Below are 14,132 nucleotides of genomic sequence, written 5' to 3' on the forward strand. Positions count from 1 at the left end.
CATCATATTTATACCATTTGCTTACTGAACTCTCACATTGGCTTTTACAGCATCTTTCAAGAAAATAAGTGATTTCATGGTTCAGAGCAATGATGACCCTGCAGAACACAGGACTGAAGCCAGAAATAGTTGGAATAATGCAGAAAGCGTAAAAGTATAAATGCATATATGCCTCCCACAAAAAATACCATCTCTTTGGGCAAGAAAAGAATAAACATTCTTTAACACTTTGTATAGAGTTTAAGAAAACATTCCTGAACCTATTTGTTTTGCTGAGTTCATACCCAGACATTTCTCTGCAGGCTGATTTCACACTGTAATTCCAGTGGGTGGCTGTGTCTTCGATGAAACGATCTCTTTCCTTGTGCTTTGCGTTTCCTCTTGACCCCTGCAGTGTTACTGGAATATGAAATATGATGATACATTTTTCCTTTTATAGGGCTCTCCACAGAGGATGAATTGACAAGTAGGTGTAAAGTATCTTCTGTTTGCGAGTTCCTTTGTCAGGAACGTGCTGTGGACGTACCCTTGACCAGACATTCCCCCTGCCCCATCAGATTGCTGTGCCAGTTGTTTCCTTGACATATATATAATAAACTGGTGCGCTGACATCCTGGACACGTTGATTTGTTACTGACTAAGAAGGGAGTGGAACAGCAAGGCACAGAAAATTCACTATACATTCTAACATTTAGGCTTTATCCTTTATTAGGTAGTGAGTAAGAGACATAAAAAGAATTGAGTTTGTTGTTTACAGCTGAAATTTAGAAGAGATTTGTGTGAACAAAAACTTGTTCCATAGAGCACTGTGACAAAAGAGGTCCAAGAAAACTGAAGGTGTCATTTCATATTAGCTGATGTAAGTACTTGGAATGACACAATTTCTAGCAAAACTTGCATTTAACTCTGCCCTTAGTACTGTGCCTCCATTCATGCCACAGGCCACATTTAGCAAAAATCAGCCCGTTGATTCTGATGGCATCACAACAACATGGCAGGATGTACAGCAGGTGTCCATGCACCACAAAGCCATGCATAAGAGCCTACAGCATTTTTGTGGATCTCCCCTTTTCCCACCTGCATGTTTTTTTCACGGGGAAAAGATCACTTTCTCAGAACTCCTCCCTCCCCAAAACACCAGTCCTCCTCTGCTTGTTTAGCAAGATCTTTCTTACCCAGACTATTACAAAAGGCTCTACAGATAAACAGTGGTTCATGGAGCACAGCTTGAAAATCATTACCCTATTCAAGGAGGACTCTGAACACAGCTGGCAATGGCACTACAACTTCTGCTAAAAGACGGAAAGTTGAAAGCAGGCTTAAAAGATCAAGGCCAAGGTTTTGCAAAGAGGAGCTGAATCTTACTACACTATATTTATGTACCCAAATAAAAGGAAACACTTTCTAAATGGAGTCTTAGGTGTAGGTTTTGAAGGCTGGCCTGTTTACTGCCTCTTTACTGGGAGCTGTAGAGTAGGGAGCCCTTTTAAATGTCAGCCCCTAGTTATTCAAGTGCCTAAACTTGGCTTCAGGAACTTATTCATACTCTTCTCGTTTTGGAAATTGGGCCAAAACAATCCAGCTATTAACCAGCCCTGAAATCATCATCGTGTCTTTTTCATGGCTACATAGGAGTGAATTAAATATAAAGAAAAGCCCATTTCATTTCAAGGCACAAACATTTGCAAATAAACTGGATGAAATACAAATACATAATATAGAAATTATTTTAATACTTCTAGATAAATAAATGCATCTCTTTGGAATTCTTTGGACACAGACATCCATGGAACCTCTTCTTTCTCTCTTTTTATATATATATTTTTTATAAAATCTAGATGCAGAGAGGTTTAAAAAATGGCAAATATCGATGTATATGGAAGGCTCATTGATGAACTGCAAGTCAAAAGTGCTGTATATTCCCATCCTCTATATCTCCCAATTGTCCATATTAACCACAGGTGGCACTATATAGCAACCACATGGTCAATATTTTGCATTACTACCTTTTAATAAAATACTTCAAATCATTTCCCCACTTAAACTTAAATTATGTTTTTAAATTTTATTCCTCCTAGATGTATGGTAGGCATTTCACTTAGCTACACATCAGAGTGGTCACATGTGACTGAGCAGTGCACTCCATAATATTAATAGATACTTTTCAGCTCCCTATGGGAAAAAGCAGGCAGCAAGAATTGGGTTCAAGAAATCTATTTTTTTTCTCTGTTGTTTTTTAATTACCACTTAATGACCCACATGTGAAACTCAATGGTTATATAATTATTTTATATAGTAGACTTTCTGTTTATAAGTTATTTTTCTTACTCTAACATATATACAATATATCTATATATACCCCTGATAAATCTTATTTTAAAGGACACAGTCAACCCCTTTAAGCCTCACAGTAAATATATAAGGCTCTAAGCTGTCCATACATAAAGGTCAGCTACAGAATTCAAGGGTCCCTTCAGATCCTAAAGGTCGTATTTGTTCCAAACCCACGATGTGCAGTTATCTCGTAATATCTATCTCCTGTGTTGTTGTTTACATTTTATAGGTATATTAAGACATTTTATATCACATCAGTAGGATATAAAACAAGATAATAAATCTGTTTCTAAGACTAAGTCTATTGCAAAAAATGTTACCTGTATCTATACACTCTCCCACTGGTGTGATATAAAAAGAATATGTGCCATTCTTGGAATGAAATGCTGGCTACATTGGAGTCAGGAAGAAATTTATACTGACTTAAATGATGCCAGGATTTCTCTCCTGCCTTTTGTTTGCTAGTTATGTCTATGTGTACCCCATTTGTGTCTTCCCTCTGCTCAACACTGACGTGTCAGGCCTGTTACGTTACAACAGTGTGATTTTGTTGTCCACTGGCATGCTTTAAAGATTGAGCTATCCTGGATGGATTACACTTTTTGAAAATACACACACTGTACACATATGTCCTCAGCTAAATAAGTTTGATCTATTCTGTGTACAGCACCAGGATTACTCTTTTTTTCCCCACTAAATCTTGTCTATCATTTCCTTTGCCCTAAGCACAGATTATCTTCACATCCATTCTGCTACGAGCGAGGAAAACAATTTTTACTCACCAGGAACAGCTCCACATCATTGTCATCATTTTTGACTACTTACCAAAGTGACATAATTTGTTCTTTGTATCTTTTGTATCTTTTGCAACTCAGTTAGAAACCTAGTGGCATAGATAGAGACACAATACTACTGTTTTACAAGACATCTATTGTATCTACTTTTGTTCAGATAAATACCCAGTAACTGCTGATCTGGCAGGAGGATTGGTAAGGGTACTACTATTCACAGTGTTTCTTTTGTTTTCCTTCTTCTTTAATCTACAGAATAAAGTATTTTATGTACATTGGAACCAGTTAATGCCCTTTAGACAAATTTGTAAGTTGTTTCATAAAGCAGGAAAGACATTGCAGGGAAATATGTGCCAAAAAGCACGGTCAAAAGGCTTCATAAGTTTTATATGTCACTACAAGTCAATGCTGGAGATCAGTTCTAAACCGATCAATACTCAAGAGGAATGTTCTCATCTGAAGAAAATACTGCCCATTCCCCCTTTTAGAATTTTTTCAGTTCTCTATCAAAAGTCCTGGCTCTTCATATATACTTTAAACTATAAATAAACACTGCATAGTTCAATGTTCTTGGTTTTCTTTTTTTGTTTGTTTGTTTGTTTTTTTCCGATTTGAAAAATTATTGCAGTACAATTAATTCCTGTCTGGAGTTCAATAAGGAGCAAAGAGCACGGGAGTATGGGTGGTCCGTATAGGCCCTGGAGCTGGTCGTAGGAGTGCTGGAGGAAGTGCTGAAGTCTGGAAAAGGGTGGCTGCAGGGGCTGTGCGAAGACTGAAGGGGGAATTCACAGCCACAGCAGCAGCTGCTGCTGCAGCTGCCAGAGGATTTGGTAAGATTCGCGGAGCCATTGGCTTTGAAGGTTCCTTTGAAAACACTAATTTTACCTGTGGGGAAGAGAGAAAACAAACAAACAGAGAGACATAATTTGTTCATATTAGCTGCACGACAGGAAGCTTGACTTTATGTTCTATGTGCAAAATCAAGTAAGAGAGGCCTTGCAGTGGCTACTGGCTCTAGGAGCTGTATGCTTGTGACAGCAGATATGACCTTGCACACGGGACGAGGGTGAGCAGGAGCTGGTTGAGGACAGAGAGTTTCTACATTCATGCCTTATCACTGGGACTTATAATTTAATATGAGATGAGAATCCTAGAATCATTAAGGTTGGGAAAAATGTCTAATATCATGAAGTCCAACCCAGCACCACTATACCAACTAAACCTTATCATGAAGTGCCACATACATACATTTTTGAACACCTCCAGGGATAGTGACTCCACCACTTCCATGGGTAGCCTGTTCCTGACCACTCTTTCAGTAAAAAATTTTTTCCTAATATCTAATCCAAACCTCCCCTGGCACAACTAGAGGCCATCTCCTCTCTTCCTATTGCTGGTTACTTGGGAGAAGAGACCAACATCTGCCTCCTTACAACCTCCTTTCAGGTTGTAGAGAGCAATAAGGTCTCCCCAGTAGAAATCAAAGCAAGCATAAAAAGAGATGAGCAATCTGCACCAAAATAAAGTTGCATGCACCCTGCAAAAATTAAATACAGAAGAATTAGCCATCAATTAATAAGACTCCTTTTGAACAGCTTTATGATGGAGGCCAGAGCAGAATGAAAACATACCCTATTCCTTGCTCTAGTTAGAAAGATACTTTTTGCTTTTATCATTCGGACACAAGTTCTACTTAAAATTAAGATCTCTAGCTAGGTTCCCTTTATTAGATCATTTCTCTAATAACAAGCAAATAAACAAAGCTTATCTTGCACCAGTTATGAAAATCCTCTTATGTTTCAGGCATTCAAAGAGGTGATGAATTTTACGGGTGCTTTCCTGTCTTGCTCCATATTCAAGGTTTTTTCACTAAGATACCATTTATTTTTTTAAAGTCCATGAAAAAAGGGGCAGGTATTTTAAAATGTGATGAAAACCCCTTGCTTATATCTTTTATTATGGTGCCAAACCATGGTATTTTTGTTATTGTCACTATGGCTTCTGCTTTAAAAACATCTAAAGTATGAGTGTTGTGCACTACCAAATAGATTTGAAAAAACTCAGTTTCCAAAAAAAATAAGAAACCCCACAAAACAAAAAAACCCAACACAAAACCTCAAGCTTTCCCAGACTAATTGAAAATACTCACAAAGTTCCATTATTATTTAAAAGAGTTTACATTTGGTACGCGTACGAATGAACATCAGAGTAATCTGTATAGATTTCTGTAGATTTCAATGGGATTTCAAGTTTCTAATGAGAAGCCTGGAGCCTGAATACCTTTGTTGCTCTGGTTTTATAACTCTGAGATAAGAATAGAAACCTCATCCACTGGCAAAAAGAGTTCTAGTTGGCTCTGATGAAGTGACCCACTTCTGGTGGGTCTGTGTCCTGGTGTGAACTCAGGCCCTTTGCAAAGGAAATAAACTTGAATATGTCCTATGTACCATGCTCTGCTTCACCTCAGCAAATTTATATACAGAACTTCAGGTGCATAAACACAGGGACACTTCTCAGACACAGGGAAACACAGTGTCTCATCCTTGAATTGAAAGGGACCTTAAAATATTTAACTTTTATTAGCAGTCTAATACTCCCCACTCAGCAGTGCCTTGGTGAGGGAATACCCGGGAAGTACAGACAGGAATAGTCCGGCATGAACCAACAGTGACTTTCATTTTTGCACTATTGCCATATTTTAAAAAAATAATCTCTTGGTTCTTTACCAGCCAGATGAATTAAGGAATTTGACTTTTCCTAATAACCATTGGATATTCTGTATGCCTCAAGCTCCTTTACGGCTCTGGGGGAGAAACCCATTGGGGACTAGATTCCCTAATTCAATTAAGGAATGCTTCATACAAAACTTCTCATGGTGCCTATAAAAATTAATGATTGAATGTTTTAATTGACCAGTGTTATCCACTGCTCCAAACTGCTTTCTTCCCCTTCTCAGCATTTGACTTTTTCCTCCTTCCTTATATTTTTTAGTAAGTTTTCTTCAGTCATGTTTAGAACAAACAAGAAAAAAAGCTCTCAAAAGAAAAAAAAATATATATCCTAGGTACAAAGTACAAAAAAACCCCAAATCTAAAACTAAGCTGAAAATTAAAAAAAAACAGCCCAAAACAACAGGGCTCTGATTGTTGTGAGAACTTTCTGCTATTTCATTGCAGAAAGTTTGGACAATCAAACTCCTAATAAGGTCTTTCTCTCCAGTGTAGTATTTTATACATGCTGGATATTTTTGGCTTGAAGAAATATCAAGTAAGTACTAACAATACAAGATTTCGTACACTCTGAAGTAGTACTGTGGGAATTCATGAAGCTTCTTTCTCTGAAGCATGCAAAGCTAAACTAGACAAAGCAGTACAGATATATATTGAAAACATGGCACTGGAAAGGTTTTGGTCTAGGAAAGCTATGAAAATGTAACATGACCATTTTCTAACTTCTGTAGAAAATAAATCTGGTGACAGTCATACATTTTTTGTCACAGAGAGCAATGATCTTATGTGACTGTTTACCTTAAAAGGCTAGGACTATCTTCTATTCTTGGAGGAATAAGGAACTTCTAATGAAGTTAGATAGTTTTTAAGTCAATTTTTCAGCATATTTCTAATTTGAAGATAGCTGCAAAACCAGTAATGTTTATCATATACGGTACCTTACACCTTCATTTTTAACCTCTCTGCAAATACTAACTAACACACAGGTCAACATTAGGAGTAAAGTAGACATTTTTCATTTCACTTCCAATGAAGTAAACAAAGTAAATAACTTGGAAAATTAATGAGAAGTAAAGAAAAAGTCTAGAGCTCATCAAAAACATTTACATTCAGAGCAAAATTAGCACATCTTTGGCTTGTTGCTATGCCATTCTGCATTTCAAGTGACAGCAATTATGGTATATTTTCTATTCAAAACAAAAAGACTAAACTGAGAACTGCTCTCATCCTTTTGCACTGCTGTCTCCATTCGACTATGCATATCTGTTCAATTACTGCTAAATTATTCTGTCCTTAAATCCCCTTTACATCTTTGCTCCCCTCTAACCTGATGCAGACACTGTGAGTGAGCAATTGGGAGTGAGGGTGCAGGAAAAGGCCACGTTGCCTTTATTTGTCTATGCACCAACTAAATGGCCTTGATCCGTGGCTGGAGCTCTCAGAAATCACTATTACATAAATTGGCAAATAGAGATCTGTGCACAATTGCAACAGTAATGTAATAGTTATTTTCATCCCCTGGGAAACAAGGCATTTCCTAAAGAAGTAATAATCTTGTCAGAGAGGCTTTAGTCATTCCATATCCTACTTACCTATTTACATATTTTTGTTTTCCTTTCAGTATAGTTTATATGTGTTGGAGACCTTGCTCTTCCTGGTGGATTACTGAAAAAAACAATGGGGCTATCTCCTAGCAGATCTACCAGCACAGTGCACTGCAGTGTGCTACATCTAGAAAAGCTCCTACCCAACTGAATCAAGCATCAATATATGTATCATGAGGGCTGTCCCCAACAAAGACTCACTTTCTGTTGTTAATAGAAGAGCATTAACTCATTTTAAAGAGAACTTGATTTTCACAGAAAAAAAGCTGCCTATTCTGCCTGGACTGGAGAAGACGGTCCAGGAATAAGGGGCTAATCTCTGAGGCCAATGAATAATCATCATCCTTCTGCCAAAACACTCTCCAAACTCCTTACAAAACACTGTGGCACATAAAACAATCATGCAGTTTATCTGATAGAGACAGATATTTCACCATCCCACCCACAATATAAGCTGTTTCTTAACTAGTGGCAAGATCCTGGCATTTTTTTATTAAAAAGTAATCTTTTACTCAGCTTTCTAAACTAGTAAGATGTGTGTTTCAGGTTTATCCTGGCAGTCAAAAATGCAGCCAGAATATCCTGAAACTGACTGAAATTAAAAGAGAGAATAATTTTAAAATTTGTCTCAATCTGAGTAACTTTCTAAATAACGGTAGAATAAAGGTTTTATGTTTTATAGAGTTTTATTTCATTTAATCATTAATGTCCTTATTGATAACTGGAAAAATCTTGTTTAACATTTGTGTGTTTTGTCTTTTGTTCTCTAATGACCTTTCTAACAAGCTTGCTTTCTGAGGTTATTCAGAGTAGCTGTAAAAAACAAGAACCGAGGGTTTGTAGCCCACACCCATCAAAGTACATTAAAAAAATCCCTTGTGGACTTCCATGGGGTAATTCAGACACACATATTCTCCCACTTAAACTATTTTTGAACATTTTTTCACTCATTTTTTTCTAGAAACCCTACTCAGCATGGTTAAAAGTAAAGTAAAATGCTGATTGGCTTACCCCTAGGGGATGTGTTCCCTTTTGGAGTTTGTTGTAAGGGCTGTATTTAGGTTTAGGCGGCTTCCCAGCAGCTCTGTCTTTGTGCCTTCTACTGCTTATGTGCTGTTAAAATACATTTGGGGAAAACAAAAAAAACAAAAAAAAAAGAGATGGATCATTTCAAGTTCTACTTTAAACAAGGCTGCTCCAATACTGAAGGCTACTGCTCTCCACAACACCGTTATTTTGACTAATTCAATAATGAATGTGAGTAGGGTCTGCTCCAATTTGAACGATCCTTTGTGCATCACATATTGGAACTGTGATTTTCCACAGTGCTCAGTTCAACTCTCCTTCCACTGTAGTCAATGATTTTCTCACCTTTGTTAACTTCAACAGGACCTGAATAAAGTCAAAGATAGAAAGAAGTCTTTGAAGAACTCCTCCCTAGCTCTAAAAAGCACCCATCAAATTCAATCCACTGCTGACAGAGAGTTTTGGAAGAATATTAGATAGAAGAGCATCCTTCAGTCAGGGGCTGAGGGGGAAGAAGGTCACAATTTTTTTTTAATTTTCTAAGAAACATAGACATCCTTTTAAGATTTCAGCTGAAAGATGGTTTCATATCAAAATAAGCGACAGTGGAAAACAACCACAAATCCCACTATTTTGTTAATAAAATTGATGACATTTTGACAAGAATCCTTAGACTTTATAGCATTATTATATATAAGGGACACTTCTTAAAACTATGTTTTTACTTTGACTTTCATTCTCAAGAGACTTCTCACAAAAAAGTCAAAGAACTGGACATTTTTTCCCTGAAAGCCAGGGAAGACAAGTATTGCTATTGCCCATTACAAAATTTATCTTCATCAGTGTTAAGGTCCTAAACAAGTATTTAATTCCAAGAGGCACATGGAATTAAACCAAGTGTTTTTCAGAACAAAAGCTTTGTTCATCTGAAGAATGACTGAACATAACTTAGTGCGATTGCAATTTAGAGGTCATGCTTCTCAGTTACAGTGACATTGATAAAAAAAAAAAATATTTACAAATCCTCTCCATCCTGCATTTCTATGCAGGTTATTTAGTGTTTGGTTGAAATACTCACACTTTCACATCATTGTCAAGGCAAATATCATGCAGTACACTAAATGGCAGGGTTTATTAGCTCACGACAACTACAGTAATCTAATGACAATTGTAATATGTTGCACCTTACAGTGTCTATAATTCTTTAAGACATATATTTAATCAATAACTTTTGAGAAAATATATTACATGCAAGGGAAAATCATATCCAAAACAAAAAATGCAACGTGAAAGACAACTACAAAGGGCACAACCTATAAGCTCCATTTGGATGCGAGCTATTAGACTGACACATGCTGCTTGTGTTGGTACTTCATCATCATGAAAACAAAGAAGAGCCAAGGATTCACACTGCAAGCTAGCTGAGTACCTGTTTCAGTTGTGTCTCAGAGTTTACGTGCACATCACATATTTCACAGTGAAATGTTTTGTTCTGAAGGCCTGTGTTTCCTTTATTCACAGGTCCTTTGCCTTTTACGCCTGCCCGGGGAAAGGCTTTTATGGTTCCACTTCCATTCCGAGCTTCCAGCATAGTTTTGTGCTTAGTCCCTGGAGACATTAGAAATGGGAAACAGAAACAACTTTGGCAATTTGGTTGCATTCATTCTTTTCTTTTAAAAAGAAAATCACATGAACCTCAGCTTGGTGCCATGTGCTATCCTTGGAATATGCCTGTGTTTGTCTGTATCAGAATCATACCAATGTAACATTATTTCACATCTGATATTTAATTAGTAAAGAACAAATCTGTAGGTAATGCACTAAGAAGGAAGCAGCCACACCAGTAAGTAGTGGCACAATCAGGTATCCTGACGGGAAGTTAAATGGGTGTGACTTTTCTCATTAACTCCTGCTGCTAATAAGACCTGAATTGTAGTTGCAATAGAAGAGTAATTCAGCTATTAAAGATGTAGTTGGCTTTGATTTGTAGGCCTCCTGAACAGATTGATAACCAGTGTGCATTAGGTAGCTTACACTAAAATCTGTAATGAACTAATTAGTCTCCAAATCAAAAAGGGGAAGAGCGTCCTGGCAGCACCCTATGGATCCTTAATGGTTTGGACAGAAACCAAAACCAAACACATGCAAAACATGCATGTGAGAAAAATGCATTTGCATTTTTCATTAAAATAAAGATTGGATAGAAAACAATAGTATGCTGTTGCTTTTACCTTTACTTAGACTGAACAGTTTCTTACACTGTTGACTTCCATCCATGTCTGTGATGAGAATGGACTAATACTGTGTACAGAAGCAGGATTCTACTGATAACTGTTGTATGCATTCCACATGAACACGTTTACAAGCATGCAACGTGTGTGTGAGCACACACACAGTTGATCAGCAAAGACAGCAAAAACTTGTCTTTCTATATTCAGAATAATGTTTTGGATCTCATCTTGATCTGAAAAATGTTTAGAGTCTAATCCGTATATGTAGTTAAATAGGTCAAATGAGTACAACTTTATGAACTGGAATTTTCACCAGCTGAAGATCTGGCATACAGCAAACACAGCATTCAAAACTAATTAGGCTTTGTTTCTCATGCATACCAAAAAATTATAATTTCCTTTTTAATTTCAGTGAACTCTACAGACATGCCAAAGTTACTTCTTTTTTTATTTCATCATAAAACTATGACCATCTTGCTGCAGGTATAACATCACTGTCTATGTTTCAAACCTCAGGTTCTCTGCCTGTCTCCTAACTAACTCCTGACATCCAAAATCAAGAGTTTTTCTTTAGAAGTGTTATAGGCGGTTACCATATTCATATTAAATCCCAAAATCTTTTAACCCTGCTCACCATAAAGCCAATCAAGAACAGAGTTTAAGTAGTGACTGTGAATGATGGCTCTCTACTACTGGAACTTACAGATGCTACTAGCTCTAGTTACAAGAAAAGGCTTTAAAGTTAAGAAAGATGCATGTAAGCATTTACACATTCAACTCTCATGCAGCAGTTGCTAGTAGCTGATGAAAAAAAAGGTAAATCATACATAATTGTAAGAAGTTATTAAAAGAATAGGGAGCAGAGTTCCTGTCATTGAACTCTGACTGACTGATGCTCCCTCTTTCAGCCTTAATTTGCTAGATTTCAAACAAAACTAATGGCATTCATACTATCTTTGCTAACTGGCACGAACAAAAGTATGCAAACTCAGAACACCAAAGGTAATGAAGCATGTGCTGTCATTAGCTCTATGAGGTTTGGAAGCTGCAAAAGCTAAAATGTAAGAAAATGGCTAACTTCCATGCAATAAAATTCCTTTCTTCCCTCTTTATGAAAGTCTCTTTGCCTGTCATTTTTATTCTTTAACAGTTAATGAATTCCATGTAATTGCCAGTTTTCTGCCACCTCTTTGTCCCCTGCTGCAAGAGATCTAATCTATTCAGGGGAAGATAATTGCAGAGCTCTTGAGACAGAAGGAAAAAAAGGAAGCAAGCAAGCACTGCTCCATCTCACCACTGTTGTGCGCCTCCAGCTGCGAGGCAGAGTTGACAGCGACTTTGCATAGTGAACAGTACAGCAGTCTTTTTGCTTTTTCTTCTTCAGTCTCAACGGAAGGGCACGTGGTGCCGCTAGTGGCTGTCGTGGGTGTTTTCTCCATTTTCGAGGTGATCTCAGTTGTCATAACACTGCTCTTCCGAATTTCCACGGTTGTCGTCGTTGATATTGCTGGTGTCCCTGTGGTAGCGTCTGTGGGCGTTACAGAACAGACAAACAGACCAACAAAATAAAGGTTGTGACCCTTAGCATTTGCTTGTTTGAATTCTAATGCTGTAACAACACTGAGAGTCTGGTTTGACTAATGGTAATGAACTAAATCAGACCTTATTTTTTGTATTTTGTGTGGTAAAGAAACACAGTACTCCCGTGTGTTGAAATGCCAGGAATGCTGTTTCCTGCACTCTGCTAACACCCAGTAAATACAAAATTCCTAAACTGAAAGGAAAGTCATTTAGACTAGATGTACAGCTGAAAAATAATGCACTAAAAGGGGTCATGTAAATTACCAGTACAACAGGCAGTTAAAATTTATATGCAGCACTTCAGGTGCATAAGCTGCCACAGTACTGAATAATACTTACACCAATTGAGTAGTAAAGTTTTAATATTTTGTACTAATGAAACTAAAGCAAATACAATTGTATGTTCCTGATATTTGATAAAATAAAATGTTAATTCATACTTTGCTTGATATCAGGCAAAACTAGTATTAACTGAATTAAGGTAATTAAAATAATACACAGTAGACATTTATGTATGTATTGTTAGTATCCATTATTTGACATTAGCATTAAAAAAACACTAATAGTAATTAAATATACAAGATTCAATATCTGCGACCTACACAGACACTAATAGGATTTGTGTTCTTTGTATCATTCATATGTTTGGAAAAAATGTAAGCATCTTATATACCTAAATGTATTTGGAAACCTAGTGCTTGCATCTAAGAACTCATGGTTATTCTGTAGTTTTCAGATCCAGGAGTGTCAAAATACATACTGATACTGTGTTTTTAGTTATACATTCATGACATGTGGATGTAGCAGTATCATTTGATAGTTTAGTACTTAGCAGGGCAAAGGACAGTGAAATCCGGCAGTGAGGCAATGAAGAAGATGGCAAGGAAGGGACAGGAGATGTTCTGCCTTTGTAATGTTGTATGCTGTCATGTCAAGCTCACTGAGTAGCAGCTTCCCCTTAAGAAATCTCATGTCTCTTTACTGATACACCTGGAACTGGGTACTTTCCAACATAAACATTCATTCCTTGGTGTCAGTGGTGCTCAACCCATTCTATGCTTTATTCATTGCCTTTTATTAGAATAGGCAAATCCACAATTCTTTTGCTTCTGTGTGCTATGATTCAGGAGGGACACAACTAACTGATGCTACAGAGGTGTCTTTCAGACCAAGATTGTTCAAGAACTGCATTAACAAAGAACTTGCCAAATAACTTCACTGAAAATAGCAAACTGTGAGTAAGCGAAAAACACTCTGAGAGACGTGATTTCAAAATTCTAATATGGTAGAGAGACAGTCTAGAAAAATAGGTGCTTTTCAATAAAGCAATTGCAGGAATCAGCACTCAGTGTAATTAACCTGATATACTAAAATAGGATGAAGAGCAATAGCTGTGCTATGGCTTTTGGAGAAGGTTGGATTTTTTGTCTGATTTTGGGTTGTTTGTTTTTCAGAAGACTTGTCAGTAGCAGATAATAAGGTGAACACAGATTTCTTATGTTATGGAACAGGTTCCCACACCAGAAGTGCAAAGTGAAAGCTTTCTGAAGTATTTTTTTTTTTCTCCTCTAATTGGCACTGGTGGCCCTGTGTCCAGTCTGGGAATTGCAGTGTCAAAAATTAACAATTACTTGCTTTGTTGCTAACCCAACAACAAATACAAACAAATGCAAACCAACAAGAGAAGGGTTGTGAGGGAAGAAGCCAAAAAAAGAAAAGGAAGAGGACGGGTAAATACTGACAACATTTTTCATCTCTGTAGAAGGTAGCTAAAAATAAGAGAACAAAGAATTCTCCCTGATCCCTACTAATAGGAGAAGGAATATTGTATTACAT

General features: G+C 37.1%; 1 protein-coding gene across 2 annotated transcripts in view; it reads right to left on the minus strand.

Annotated features, from left to right (window-relative positions):
* Window positions 1–3,539: 3,539 nt before the first annotated feature.
* The window catches only part of LOC103538040 (zinc finger protein 385D), a 154,315-nt gene continuing 143,722 nt past the window's right edge, over window positions 3,540–14,132 (minus strand). Inside the window, exons 5-8 of one of the 2 annotated variants that reach the window (XM_008504338.2) lie at window positions 12,010–12,243; window positions 9,914–10,092; window positions 8,470–8,571; window positions 3,540–4,010 (exon numbers count right to left, since the gene is read on the minus strand). In XM_008504338.2, the coding sequence (XP_008502560.2) occupies window positions 3,777–4,010; window positions 8,470–8,571; window positions 9,914–10,092; window positions 12,010–12,243 (749 nt within the window). In that variant the 3' untranslated portion in view covers window positions 3,540–3,776. The remainder of the gene's footprint in view (window positions 4,011–8,469; window positions 8,572–9,913; window positions 10,093–12,009; window positions 12,244–14,132) is intronic. The other variant, XM_030445216.1, reaches the window with a different exon arrangement.

Source organism: Calypte anna, chromosome 2 (assembly GCF_003957555.1).
Source record: "Calypte anna isolate BGI_N300 chromosome 2, bCalAnn1_v1.p, whole genome shotgun sequence".
Taxonomy (NCBI): domain Eukaryota; kingdom Metazoa; phylum Chordata; class Aves; order Apodiformes; family Trochilidae; genus Calypte; species Calypte anna.